Genomic DNA, 14862 nt, shown 5'->3' with positions numbered 1-14862 from the left:
TCAACAGATGAAACTTTCTTCAAGTCTGACTTTCAGTTCAGACTTTTAGATTTTTTTTTTGTTTTATTCTAACACCGGGTGTATGTGCTTTAGCCTGATTCTTCATATAATTTTATTGATCGTTTCTCTGCCTACACTGGCTGGCGCATCATATAATTCTCCAGTCCACAAAAGTTGTCCTCCTCCTCAAAAAAATGATCACTCCGCTTCACTGACCTGGTTACAGTAAGATCAGGTTTTATCGACATTTAGTGTACGTTTAATAAGATATCTCTTGGTGCTTTCACTCTACCTACGCACTTTGCTGTTCTCTGTAAAGTTGCATTTGGTGAACAAGCTGTTTTTGGATGTAGCATCCACGCGGAAAAGAAACCATTTAACATCAACACAGAATACCTAAGACTACATGTTTGACATCTAGTGGTGATATTAAAACTTAAAACTACAGTCGAACCACATATACGTACTCGCAGTTCGGCACCCATGAATTTGAACGCAATTTATATATATAATTTCAAATTCTATAATTAGAAATTGAAAATTTCGTATTTTCCCACTTTTGCCGTTTTTTTTTTTTCAAGGTGTGAATGAGTTGAGTGTTTTGAGTTATGAGCATGATCACAGAACAAATTAAATCTCATAAGTCAAAGCATAACGGTATAGCATTACCTTCTGAAGAAATAAAGTTTAATTATTTATATTTGATGAAGCTCATTCAGTGCTGCAGCACCACTGGCAACACACTGGACAGATTCCACTCTTCACGCTTTGGCTTTTCTTACTGCTGCTGTCAGGAATAAGGGAGTGAAATGAGAGCAAGACGCAAATGAAAGCTAGCCGGGCTTATTGAACACGTAAATCACTTCTTGGATGGAGGGTATGTTATGTCATCGTTAATGGGTCTCAGCCACTGCAGCGTAAATCACACTAGGGAAGTCCACTTCCATGAGTGAGGAGACTTATGGAAGAAACGGTAGAGGATATTATTTGCTGTTTTCCATTTGTTTTCTCGCTACTGAGTGCTAAGGGTTCAAATAGAATTTCGAAACAATCCCAGATTGGGTAATTGCATCATAAACATCAGAATTACACCTAGCAGCCAATCCTGTCTCCTAATTTCCTAACGAAACGAGACAGTAGATTAATATTTGTTTTCCTCCTGAACAAGGGTCACCATGTGCATTTTGGTTCTGAGAGGTTCGGATGCCACAAAGGTGTGCCTTTTTATATGCTAATGTAATCAAGGATGACTGTGTGTTGTATGATAAAAGAGGAATGGGCTTTTACAAATATTCAGCAAGCGTGCACGTTGATTTTTTTCTGGAAAAATAAAAGCTTTGGCTCCATTTTGCCTTACTTTGCAATTAAATGCAACAAAATATCCTCTTTGCCTGCACCATTACACTTTTTTGGGCAGTAGAAAAAGCCTCGGTCTAGAATTGTTACTTCGGTCATCAAGCATTCTTGGTTCATTCCTGTATTATGGATTGACTTTCTGTTGAAGTCCAATCCTGTTGAATACCTTTCTGGATGATATGCATCCATCATCACACATCATTGTTCATACTGTCATTGGGCATTCCTCATGTCAAACAATATAACAGTTGGTTATGTCTTGTTTTATGTTTAAAAACAAAACAAAAAAAAGCTAAACATTTACTGCCAAGATAAGCCTCGGAAGGGTTGACATCGATACACAAAATGACTCAATCTGTCTATTGTGCCAAGGGTGACTTTGGCTTTGTGCTTCTGGCCCTCTGACTCCTTCCACTACATTGACTTAGTGCGGCAATAGACAAAAATTCCTCAGCTGGAAAAAAGCTTCATCACAAGAGGAGCAGGTTATTTAATGAACTTTGACCCGATGTCCACAGCTGATATATTTCCCGTGGTCCCAGTTCTCTCAAGTTAGCCTTTCAGCTTTGGCTTTCACTTGACCTCTGTTGGAATTTATTTTTAAAATGTTTTTATTATTATTTAGTATTATACTGTACTGTAATATCACACTGGCCCCTGTGTTCATTAAACTTATTCTGTTTGATTTTATATTAGACATATTTTTGTCTGTAATGGCCCACTAGTTTAACACACTCGAGGGGCTTTGACTTTATGTTGCAGGACTCCAACGATGATGTACACGGGCACAATTACAGTGACAAGCAGACAAAAAAAATACGACCCTTCATTCTTTTATGAAAATGCAGTTTTGCAAATTACCACTCCTGCTTGATTTCAACTTGGCTCTGGTACCATTTTGAGTCTGCTTATGTCCATGAGGCCCCATAATTAACTTGTGAATTCAAAAAGACCATATAATTGAACTTGCAGTCCAGTTGTCCTATCCCTGGCAGCTGGCAACGCACGTGTCTAAATTGTGACAGGAGCACACATTTTGCTTTTGAAATGATTTGAAAGGAATTCATTTGCGATTTTGTGTTGGTTTTGTTTCATACAAATCAGATGCTTTTTGAGCCACCCCTTTATATGTTCCATTTTCATTTCATCTAGTGGTAATGACCAAGGACATTGCCAAGACTACAAAACGAGCACACGTATAGAACGTCCTGTCCAACATGGCCACGTGTCAACTTGCAAATGAAACCTGGCTGTCAGTTTTCAGATATTCAAGTGACCAATGTTAATATGGATGTTTGCAAATGATCCGTTTCCCGAGCTCTCAAACTAATGTTTCCACGCACGGCTGCTTCCCCTTCTTTATTTGATATATTCCTTTTATCTAAATGGGATCTTAAGAGCCCACCATCTTAATCTCACATAAATGCATCAATTTCCATTTCTCTCGACTTTTGAAAAAACATCAGCTTCTCACCATGTGTGTGCTTTTTTTTTTCTTTCTAGCTGAATAAATTCATTCCCTCTCCGTGCAGCTCACCACTCACAGCAATGATTCGTACAATAGGTGGCCTCCTGCCATTGGGGAGGGGGTGAGTTCTAATTTCCAGAGTCCGCAGCTTGGAAATTGCAGCTGTATCACACCACCCATCTTGCTGGTGTATGCTGACAAGCCCATATCTAACACTCAAACAAACTAACCGTGCTGAATAGTCCAAAGACGAGGCCGATGCAGATATGGCTCGAGATTGCACCGTATACAGTTTTATCAAAAGAATGGAGGACACTGCCGTGTCCTTGTAAAGCTCAGGATGCTGACATTTTATGTGCTGCACCTCAATATCGAGTGACGATGTAATATTTTTCAAGTCCTACTCAGAGCCTGGATAAGCATCTGCTTGTGAGGCATGTGGGCAATTAGAAGGTCATCTGATGGTTTACTTGAGGTAACAGGGATGTTTGGTTGGACAATATTTAAAAGGCAAAGTTGTACTTTTTTCCAATTTAATTTCCAGTTTTATTTTGCATCCACATTTCCATAAATCATTTTAGCCTTCCAAATGGATTTTTCAATGATCAGTCAAACGCACTCTTGAATTTATGGCCGCATATAAGGACATGCACCATTTTGACCTGTAGTCTTTTTTTAGGCATTGTATAAGCACTCACTTTGCACCGTTAGGATTCTATATACTTTCATATATCTTGTGAGAGGGATGAAACATAATCATCTATTTTTAGTTGTGTTGCAGCAATTTGGAACCTGATATTACAACCCTGGGTTGAAAATTGGACCAAGCCAGGAATTTTTTTTTTTTTTTTTTTTTTAAAGGGTGTATTTTCTAATATGGAAGAGATTGAACAAACCTCACGGTCCATTCTAACGGCTGTCAAGGTCACTGCTTGATTGGCATACTACCTGTAGCGCTCTACAAATTAACCTGAGGCATACATTACCTCGCCTAGTTAGTATGGAACAGGTGGAAAATAAATTACTCCATCTTCTCTGCTCATTTTCTCATGAATCTAATTTAGTATCTTAGAGGTGGGTGGGGGAATGAGGTCGTCTTCTTTGTTGCAAGAATCTATCAGCATCCACCTTGACATGGTCTGCAACTTCAGGATGGGTCTTGTGAGGGTAATTTTTAATTCCCAGAAATCTTCTTAAAAGTTTACAATGCTTCATCTATTAGTGTGGAGAAACTAAAATGGTGTAAAAACTGTGTCAATCAAGGTTAGGCATAGTAATTGCTCAGTCAGTCATTAAATTATTCACTGCCTGCTGGTTTTCACATTAGCTCAGCTTGCAAGCCACTTTAGAGCATTTTGACTGATCTTGAATGACCAGAATCAGCTTTACTGGCCAAGTTTGTGCATGCCAAACAAGGAATTTGACTCTGGTTGATCTCAGCCTCTGTACAACATTTAAGTGACTCACAACATTCAGGTGACCAATAGACAAAATAGATTCTCTTTTTTTCCACCAAAGCACAGAAAAATCATTTTGTGAATATACTCTAAAAAGTTTTTGTTTATAAAACAATAACAAACAAAACTGACATTGGTATTTTAGTAGCGATTATTTTATTTTACTTTATTTTATTCCCAGAGCATAGTATTCCATCCATTCGTAAATGTTAACCAAGAGTATCCACAAAGGGGGTATTTAAAGATACGGATGGACCGAAGAAACTTTTTTCCTGTCACGATTCTCTTTTAATAGTGATAGATGTTTTAGGGTATGAACTGTCTCACAAGCCCCCTGTTGTTTGAAAAAGCGCTGCCTCCAGCAAACCCAGCAGGACCACTACAGTTTTCCTCCAAACAGGCTCTATAATGACCACTTAGCACTCCAAACATACTCGAGTACCACCACTGAAGGTAATCCAAAAATAGATCTTGCACGACCTTTTCATGTTAATTCCTTTGATTCATTGATGTCTTGTTCATGGGTGGTCAACTATTTTAATGGCTTGTGCTTTTGATGACGTTCATTATTTGGATGCAAACAGCATGCTCAGTAGTAGAGCTATGAAATATGGCTATGTTTATTTCACAAGTCTACCAATAAAGAATTAGAAATCTTTTTTTCTATGTCACCATCCGTTTGGGAATGATTCAGACTAAGACATGCAGGAAAGTGGCACTGAAGGACCCTCCTGCTCCAAGGTCCAATGCAGTCTGTTGTGGGTTGCTTTTCAAAATTGGAAACACTAAATGTTCTCTTTTCTAAACAACTTTTTTTCCTGTAGCCATGTTTATCAGTTTAGTTTTTTCTCTTTCCTGTAGCCTTGTTTATCAATTTAGTAAAGTTTGATCTTGAATCTCTCGTAACAATAAAATACGACAACAATAACATGACGAAGGAGTTTTGTTTTATCTATACAAGAACTGCCAAGATGATGAGCAAGAGATGTGGCAAGAAGTCAATACAACAAGGCAGCACAGGGCAAGAGCAGTGAGAGTGCTACCGGTGTGTGGTGGCAGTGACCGTGCAATGCCAATAACAGTAAAGGATTTGAGTGTCAGTCTTGGAAGATATAATCACAAAGCCTGTGTTAAGCAATTAGAGTGGCCCCACAACACGAACCTCAATCCCACAGGGGTGTGTCTTGGAAAACATGCACGTGAAAAATACTGTAGCACTTGGACGTTAGTTATTGTGCATTTCCTGCCCACGGGGGTGACCATTGCCCAGGTCTTGCTAGGATGCCACGCGTGCCCACGGAACCCATGGGGTGCTCATTTAGGTTTTTTAGGCTGCCCTGAATGCTTTTCTTGAATTCTGTATTGACATTTCGGTAAAAGACAATTTGGTCTAAGCTGCATTTATGTTTCTTTTCTATACATATCAAGCCACCTATTAACTATTTATTGCTGAATGAAGAACGCCCATTTATGTGTTTATTACAAAATGTGTCTAAATCTTCAAAGTCAAGTTCTGAAAACCGAGCCTTCTCATGCATCTCATTAATGGACTCACCTCCACAGCAAAGAGGCTATTGATTGTTTCATGGCGTCACGGTTGCTGCCACATGGTAGATTGAAAGAGAAGAGAAAAAAAATACTATTGCAAATGAAGTCTTGCTGTTTAACGTTCAAGAACAGGCATTTAGATTATACAAGGTGATCCCAGGGACATAGTAACTTTGGATAAGTGCTGTGTTTTCTCTCTTGATTGTTTTCTTGAAAGTTTGCAGGCTACAAAAATTATGAGGTAATTACATAAACAGAGGACAATCCTGAACTATCAAAAATTATTAAATGTATCAAATAAAGAAATATTCCATTTTTAATGATCACTCGATGAGATGAATATGGTTTATCACATACATTGGGACCAGGTACTTTTTAAAAATAGGTCTAGCCACACTTTAGACTAAGATAGTATACATTCGTCATACCCTTCTCTAGATACGGTACATTTAAGATCCTTCTATACAGCCCATTTTGAATATGTTAGCCCAATTTTGTGTTGCATCGTGTCACCTTGTAAAACATGATTCAATATCGCATGACTTGGAGATAAGTGCACCTCATTAGGGTAGAAAATGACATTGGGTGTTATCAAAGGACCGTAGCTCCGGTTTGATGGGGAGCGATTTTGTCAGCACTGATGTGATGAGCTTCATTATTGGAAGGACAATGAGTGAGAGAGCGACATGGAAAATTGACGTAATTAATAGCGACTTTCCATGGGATTTATCAAGCTTTGTGCCCTCACACTGTGAAAGTGTAAAGATTAAAATGTTCTTTTGGTACTTTCTCCAGTGAGTGTAAAATGTAGAAATGGACAGCTTGGAATCAGATAATAGAGATTGTTTATCTGCCCGTATGTCTTTGTCTGTCGATCTAATCACATAGGTATTACTAATTATTTCACTCCATCATTTTAAGGCAGGAGTACCCCAAGGATGTATCCTAGGGGCTATTTTTATTGTATTATATTTGTAAAGCTGCATAATGGTGAATACTGTCTGATGTGACCATCTTGCAAACTCACAGCGATCATAACCGACAGAATAACAGAGTGATGACGAGCATATTATGCTTCAAGAAAGTAATACCCATTCGTTATTAGCTGACAATAATCAATGTTTTAATAGCTGTCATGAGGCTGGACTAGTGTGAATTGTGAGCAAGATAGATCGTGAACAAAAAACATATTTACTGCAAGATGTTTTCTTTTCTTCTAACATTTTTTCTTGCTCACTGTTCCACTGCACAGATGCCTGCAAGACTCAAATATTGTTTCTTCTACCTCACTAGGATGTAAATGAAGAAAATTACTGAAACAAAATTGAAGTTGTTTCGAGCTGATTGAAGAAGTGTGACGTGAAAGCAGTATTCTGTGAGGAAGCTGATGACTTTTCTATCGGCCCTTTTATCTGTGAACTTGGGTCTTTTCTCCGCACTAATGAAGCTCTTTGCAGCTCCACTGGACATTCATTCACATTAGTGAGATAAAAACACCGTTCCACAATTAAGCAGTTTAATACCACACTTAATAGCTCGTTTTATTGTTGACAAAATTAACCACACACTTTGTGGCAGATTATCACCAAAGTTTGTCAGGTTTGTATCAATATTATAAACTATTAATTTATGGTCCATTTCTTGGGGGGGGGGGGTGATTATAATAATGTCTTTTTCCGAGGGATTGTTTTATTATGGCAGTTAATGAAAGCAACCTAGTCTTGTTAGGGTTAATACAGCACCTGGGCTGCTATTTTTGTTAAGTTTTCATTGTGAGTCAGACATGTACAAGCATCAGTCTTTACTGTCATCAAAGTTTGATGCGCTCAGTCGTGCCCGATGCTCTCGAGTGTAGCGAGCACCAGTGGGAGTCAGCCAGCAATCGAAATCCACATCAAACATCTGCGCTAAAATAGATGCTGGTATGTTTCTAAGCAACACACAAAAGCTCAAGCACGCATAGATGGCAAAGTTTTGGGAAATATCTCCTGTATTGTACCGCAGCCTTTTCTGATCCCTGGAACTTTCCAGCTATATGCCATCAGCAATGTTCCCCCACAGAGCTTCAGTCCTCTCGTCTCAGGGGGTTCACTCAACCCCACATACACTTTCAGTTTAGCATCTGGCACAACTCCCTCCTGTCGCACTTTTAGCAGTGGAAATAACAAACCTTTTGTATTTGTTTTCAGAATAAAGCAGAACACAAGTATCAAAAACTTGTTTAGGCTTTAAATGATTCTGGATGGATTAGGTTATATTTATTGATATTCCCTTTTTTTTCTATTGATCACTTATTTCTACTGCGTAATTTTGACTTAGATTTAAGGTGCGAAATATTTTTTTGTTTTAGAAATCATGAAAACGTTATGAACTTGGTCACAGCAATAAAATGTTATATTATGTATGAAAAAAATCCCTCAGGGGAGAGCTAAGGAATCTACATTGCTGCCATCTCACATCTTTGTGTCTATGTTTTAGTCCACAGCCTACACAGTGACCCGACTCTGCAAAGTGAACCGTCTCCCTTGCCAGGATGCTCAGTTCAGTTCCAACTAATGACACAAAAAATTGAGTGTAATTTGTATTCAAGCCTCCAGGACTTTCGAAGTCTTACCGACCACATGCAAAGAAAGTTTACTGTGCTTATCTGTTATGCACTTTGGTTTGCCACAAATCGTTAGAATTATCAGGGATTTTTTAAGGACATAAATGATGAATCAAACAGGCATTCAACACACCACTGGGAGAAACTAAACGGACATGTAGTACATGACACACGAAATGTCCCAGGCAAGATTTTCAACACAACAAATAAGAAAGGGGAGAATAGTTTAGTGATGGAATTATCTGTGACAGTACGAGCTACCCCGACATTATGTAAAAGGAACTACATATTGGAGTGAAATATATTTCTTGCCTGAAGGTGGTTGTAAACACACATTTTGAATTTGTGTTTTTGACAGTACATATCTTATATTGGCCGAATTATTTTTTTGTACTTAAGACCTGCATTTTAGATGGAACAATGTTGCATCCTAGAAAATTTACACTTGACAAATATTACCATAAACCTAGCAGACATATTACTCCATTTCCCCCCCCAAATTCAAATAGTTTTCAGGTGTTTTAATGAAATGTATGTGACAGGCAATTCGACTTGTTGAGAGCTTCCTTCAATACTTGTGTGCAAGATTTTGAGGTTTTACATTTATACAAATATTTAAATCAAACATTTATGGTAGCACCTCCCAATAACTATGCTATTTGTATTCAACCTCATCACAGCAATTTAGAGAGAACTGCTTCTTATTATGCTAGTTGTCCCTTTTAATGTACCTTTTTTCTCTGTTGTTGATGTTGTGTGCAGAAAAACTCATTTTATTTTACAATCTTGGTGGAGCGTGGGGGGCTTTGCATTAAGTTATTATAACATTGTTTTCAGCGGCACTTGCAATCAGATGCGACATGCAGGACCTCCTCTGCTCTCAGGCCTTATATTTAAAAAATACGTACACACACAAAAGCATCTGAATTTAATGTGTGGCGTTCCCTTGCTAAAGGTCAGCTACAAAAGGTTAAAACCCTCCTCCAAACGCCCGTAACTTGAGTCATCATGAACAAGTGGAATATATCAGACCTTTGAACCGTTGACCGCCCGAATAACACCGTAAGTTCCCGCTGCAATTTGATGTGTTCCATTGAGAGACTTTGAGAGGATTTTTGAATCGGTCTGTCAGAGAATATCAAAGCACTTATGGCAAAAGGTAGCATGGATGTTAATGTGACATTTAAACCACACACACAGCGGGATGTCTTGGCCTTCACGTTTATACAGACATGGTGTCCCACCTATGCGGAACGGATTAAAACTAAATGTCTGCCTTCACAAGCATGACCTAACATGGTCACAATTTGCAGAATATAAGGGCACAGTATAATGGCAGAGTTTCAACTTTCAAGTATTAATTAAAGTACTGATTTAAATCTGTTTTGGGGAGTGCTGGGTATGGCATCAAGTCAAGATTAAAGTTACAAATGTCAGGATATTAATCTTCTTAATTAAACTACGTACAAAGATCTTAAGAATTCATGTGATTTCTGATGTATAAATAGTAGTTGTACGCAATGGAACACCAAATAAATGTCCAAGATAACAAATAGCACAAATAAAATCCAGTTTTACAAGCATTGGTGAATCCTTGAATTAAACACACTGAGATTTTATTGCAACAGTGTTTTCTCAAATTACAGGTCCAATATTTCATGCACTGTAGGTTTTAGGATGGCCTCCGATGAGTTCGATTTTTATCCTAACAAAGCTGGTCATTCTTAAAAAGAACCCCAAGAGCTTAATTTCAGCCATTTGGCTCTGCTTCCTGTTGTTTCTTTTGTACACGCTGTTTCTAAGCTGTACAAAATGGCCAGCCTTTTTCTCATAACCCCAAGCAGAGACTCTTTCATCACCTGACACTTTCCTGAAACCGAAATTCCACTGTATTGATATACTGTCCTGAATGTTAGCTTTATTTCTTCTCACAGACATCAAATCACCCTTGGCCTAAATCACAAAAATCGAAATGCTTCTGACATATGTAATAAAAATCAACATTTTTAGGATGATGAGTACATTAAGTACATGTTTTAATATAATGTGGCCTATTTGTGTCATAAGTGTTTCAACTTTTTAAGAGAGTCCCGAGAGACCGATGTAATAATGTGCCTTGTGAACAGTGCTTGAAATTGCTGTTGTGGAGTATTGATCTGAATTCAAACAAGTTTATTGATTTCGTTGAATGTTCAAATGTTTCCCTGCTAATCTTGTAAAAAAAAAAAAAAGTGACAGAATTGGTAAGTAAGAGTAAGAAAGAAACAGCCACATTCCTTCAAAGAACCAAAATAATTTCAGAAAATTATGTCGCAAAAGTAGAAAACTTGAAGTTCACAGGTCTATCATGCTTTACAGAACACAAGATTTCACCTTGTTATTATCTCAAGGATGAACTCCAGCCGTCCATTTTAGTGCTTCACAATGTTTACAATGCACGTGTTACCTAAAGCATAGCTTGCACAGTTAAATTAGTTTGACTATGAAACAAAATAAAAAAAAGAAAAGAAAATCAATTGCGTTATGGAAAACATTGTGTTTGAACAAGCGTTTCCACATATATTTTTTTAACATAATATCAAATTTGAAGTTAATTCTTGGCTAGGTTGATCTTCTGTTAATAATGGTTGTCCTTTTCTTGCTCTAGTGGTCATTATATGTCATGAAGATCAACAGCAGCTCTTTTCATAATATTTCATAATTTGCTGGGAATTCATGCAGGCAATGATTGAGTCGCAACAAAATCGTCCATGGCGGCTTTATGGCGCTGTGTTATCATGGATTAGCATACGTCATTGTCATGCTGGACCGGACAAGGTGTACTGTATTGAGCAGGCTGATATAAATAATGGATAACTGTCAGTGTGCTTTCGGTGAATAATGTCATATTAGATCACCTATTATTGAAATGCTTATCCTGTACCTATACAGGTTTAATTCAGCCTTAATGAATCTGCAGCAAGGTGGCTCGCTTGCTTAATCAGCGCTCTCTCCAGCTTTACTGTGATTAAATTTGGGCCAAATTTGATTTTTCCTTTTGACCTCTATTTCTCTCAAAAACAAACTATGTTTTCTAGTAATAATTGCTGTCAAGACCCAAAGGATTGCAATTTTATTCATGAGCATTTGTTTTAAAAATAAAGTTCTTTGAAGTTGCCAAGAGAAATTTGTGATCGATGCTGTGATTCATTAAAACAATGTTTACAAGATTTATGTCCTTACAAATTGTTCTGCATACTCTAAGAAAATGTCAATGCAAAATGACTCAGATTTTAAGATTGTAAAAATATAAAATTTGATTATCAAATACAGTTGAAGCAAGTAAAGGGGTCAACCTTTTTCACATTTGTTGATTCTCACTTTTGCTATTCGATGTGTTTTGACGAGGTGCAAAATGCATATCAAACAGAAAAACTGCTTTGCGAACCTTCTTATTTTGAGCCTTGAATGTACAGTATATTGTATCTTAGTCTATGACATTGCAACCCTAGTAAAAATTTACATTTTGCTTTTCATTCAATTCATGTGTAAATTCTAATGATTTGATGAGGCTTTTTTCACTTTGTTCTTTTTTTTTTTTTTTAAATCAACACAGTCAGCCCCAAACTTTTTCACATTTGTGTCATCTTATTTTTTTCCAGAAAAAGGTCAGCCAAAAGTGAAGGCTATTTTCAGCTCTGTTGTGGTCCACAAAAGTGCATAAAGACAGCTTCGACACACTACATTGACAGCGTGGCCACATCTCAGGCGGTCCCCTGGAGCTGTTCAAGACTAAGTGGCCCACTCAAAATTAGCTTTTGACATTATGACGGATCATAGCTGCTTGAACTCAAGCACTTATGTGCATATTTTGGACTTGGGAACCTCTTAGGAATCTGAAAATGAGTTCTTGCAATATATTAGGCACTATATTAGGCAATCATATTATTCAACCACGAAAAAAAATACTTATTTTATAGTTATTTGACATTCTAAAGTTTCTCCTTTGGTACGACAAAATGAATTGCTTTCAAAGACAATATACTGTACTGTACTATATTCATTTATATTCAAAGACAACACACTGTACTTATATTCTTACAACACAAGGAAATAACCTGAAGGTGTAGAAAAATATTAGCTCAGCTTGGGCTACAAGACAAAATGCTTTCATGACACCTGCTGGTATAGTGTTCTATTACCAAGACCCTTTTCCAACATCTCTCCATCAATTCAACAGTATAATAAAAGCGTGTGCACGCTCTCCATTTATCAAAGCTCACCAAGAACTGGCTGTATTCTCATTCGACAGCCACTGACCCTCTTCAAGTCAGGAATAAACTGCAGGGGTGCAGAAAATGTCACCAAGGATAACATGTAGTCCACCTTCCAAAGCTAGCGATGAATCGTAGGGGATTACTTCTGCACAGTATGCCACATCCTTGTGTAATCTTTTTTTCATGGCTATACAAATCATTGCGAATGACTATGACTATGATATATATATATATAGATAGATAGATAGATAGATAGATAGATAGATAGATAGATAGATAGATAGATAGATAGATAGATAGATTTCTCTATATAATTTTTATTAGGTTTTATATAGCGTGTCAATCGATAATTTCTTTTATAGAGATGACAATTAATTTGGCTACTTGCAACTGTTAAGAAAGAATTATGGCTACTTTGTGCGCCCCACTTGCGTGTGGCCATGGCAGAATGACACACATATGTCAAACGCATTGCCTTCTATATAGGAATGTTTGACTTTGCCGGTTGGTTGGTCAACAGGACGAGCTGTGGTCGTGGAGACAGCCGCGCAACATTCGTTCCACGCTCGGCCATTCCACGGACCCCTGCTATCGTCTTTCCACTCTTGCCAGACGCATCCAGTGCGCGCGACTCCTTCGGAGAGTGCACATCGTCGCACCCGTCCGGTCCTTGCCTTCTCCCAAAAGCAAGAATGGATTCATCCTCCTAGCAGACATCACTTTGCTTACATTTTTGTGCAGAAACGGGTCTTTGTTGGAAGTTTTTTTCCCACTCCTGCAAGTTCTCCAAGATTTTAGGATGGTATCGCGCAGGTTGCATTCACGCGCCATGCTCCTGCTGTGCCTGATCTCCACAGCGGCGTGTAACGCGTTCATGTCCACCGAGGAGCCCTCTGACACAGGCGCTAAATCGGACGGCTATTGCCACCGCATCTTGCGGGCTCAGAGCGCCAGGAGGGACGCCAACAACGAGTTTAGGCTTCGCGTGGAGGGAGACCCCGAGAGCTACCAACCAGGGAGCACCTACAGAGGTTAGCGTGGGTCATCATCACTAATATCACTACGTACTGTTTTGCACGCTTGTAATATGATTGTGTTTTTGTTACCTGTAAGATTAAATAATAAAGCAAATTTAAATGTTATCTCACAAAAATGAAATTAAAGCAAAATAAGTAAATAATAAAAGATACAAGGAGCAAAAGACTACATCAAGGTTCAATTCGTCACCAGGATTCCTTTGAAAAACTATATTTTCCTTCCTTCCTTCCTTCCTTCCTTCCTTCCTTCCTTCCTTCCTTCCTTCCTTCCTTCCTTCCTTCCTTCCTTCCTTCCTCTGTATAATTTGTACAAGAGGGAAGAGACGGCCCAAAATTGACAATGGCCAAAGGTGTGGCACCTCAGGAGTGCTTCGAAACAAACTGACTTTTCTCTAGCGGTTTTAAATTCCGTATTAGTAGTATACCCAGATTTCCCAATTATTTATTTATCTATTTTACCTGGAGAGAAAATTTATATTTTCATAGTTTTCATCGGACAGTGGTAATGATTTTTTTTTTTTTTTTTTAAACAGAGCATCTTGAGCAGTCTGACTTTGACAATGTTCTTGTTCATTTTGGTTCTCACGCTACTCCTCCCTGTTTTTCTCAATGTAGTTTTCACATTCATGTTTGAAATTTCAAGTATATCGACTGAAGCTCAACAAAGCTTACAGCGTATGGGGTTGAGCCACGCTGCTTTTTTTGTTCCATTGTGTTGCTGTTTATTTTGATAGTCATGACACACTTCACATTATATACCAAAACTTTGGTTTCATAAATATGATAACGTCTTGCACATCTGGAAATCTGAAACTTATTTGCAAGGAAAGAATGGAATGTCAACACAGCGCAGGGAGATTATGTTCTGACGGCTGTGGCATCTGGCTCAAACTTTATATTTTCTCATTCTATTCACCTCCATCCAGTGACTCTGTTTGCAACCAACCCCTCCTACTTCAGAGGTTTCACCCTCATTGCCTTGAAGGAGGGTGCAGCAGGAGACAAGGAGAATGACTACATTGGAAATTTCCAGGTAGGATAAAATATTCAGAACAATTCTCATTAGTGTAGTCACATCACCATTTGTAACTCGTCTAACAAGCGGAATCTTTCCCGTCAACGTCCCCTTCTGCTA

The 14862-nt window shown here is 38.2% G+C and overlaps 1 protein-coding gene and 1 long non-coding RNA gene across 6 annotated transcripts in view; one reads left to right on the top strand and one right to left on the bottom strand.

The window, feature by feature from the left end:
• The window catches only part of LOC125967634 (uncharacterized), a 148303-nt gene that overhangs the window by 15089 nt on the left and 118352 nt on the right, over nucleotides 1-14862 (bottom strand). The window contains exon 4 of one of the 2 annotated variants that reach the window (XR_007480802.1): nucleotides 5837-5881. The exons of the other annotated variant lie outside the window; for it this stretch is intronic. This is a non-coding gene — a long non-coding RNA (uncharacterized lncRNA). Of the gene's footprint in view, nucleotides 1-5836; nucleotides 5882-14862 lie in introns of those variants that run through there. 2 annotated transcript variants of the gene reach the window in all.
• spon1a (spondin 1a) overlaps nucleotides 13250-14862 on the top strand; it is a 36588-nt gene continuing 34975 nt past the window's right edge. For 2 of the 4 annotated variants that reach the window (XM_049718860.1, XM_049718859.1), the window contains exons 1-2: nucleotides 13704-13721; nucleotides 14654-14760. Coding sequence is in view for 2 of the 4 variants with exons in the window: in XM_049718857.2 (XP_049574814.1) it covers nucleotides 13490-13721; nucleotides 14654-14760 (339 nt within the window). In the remaining 2 variants the exon portion in view is untranslated. Of the gene's footprint in view, nucleotides 13722-14653; nucleotides 14761-14862 lie in introns of all 4 variants that reach the window. The other 2 variants (XM_049718857.2, XM_049718858.2) reach the window with 2 other exon arrangements.

This window comes from Syngnathus scovelli, chromosome 4 (genome assembly GCF_024217435.2).
Source record: "Syngnathus scovelli strain Florida chromosome 4, RoL_Ssco_1.2, whole genome shotgun sequence".
Lineage (NCBI taxonomy): Eukaryota > Metazoa > Chordata > Actinopteri > Syngnathiformes > Syngnathidae > Syngnathus > Syngnathus scovelli.
This window is presented reverse-complemented; position numbering and strand designations above follow the sequence as displayed.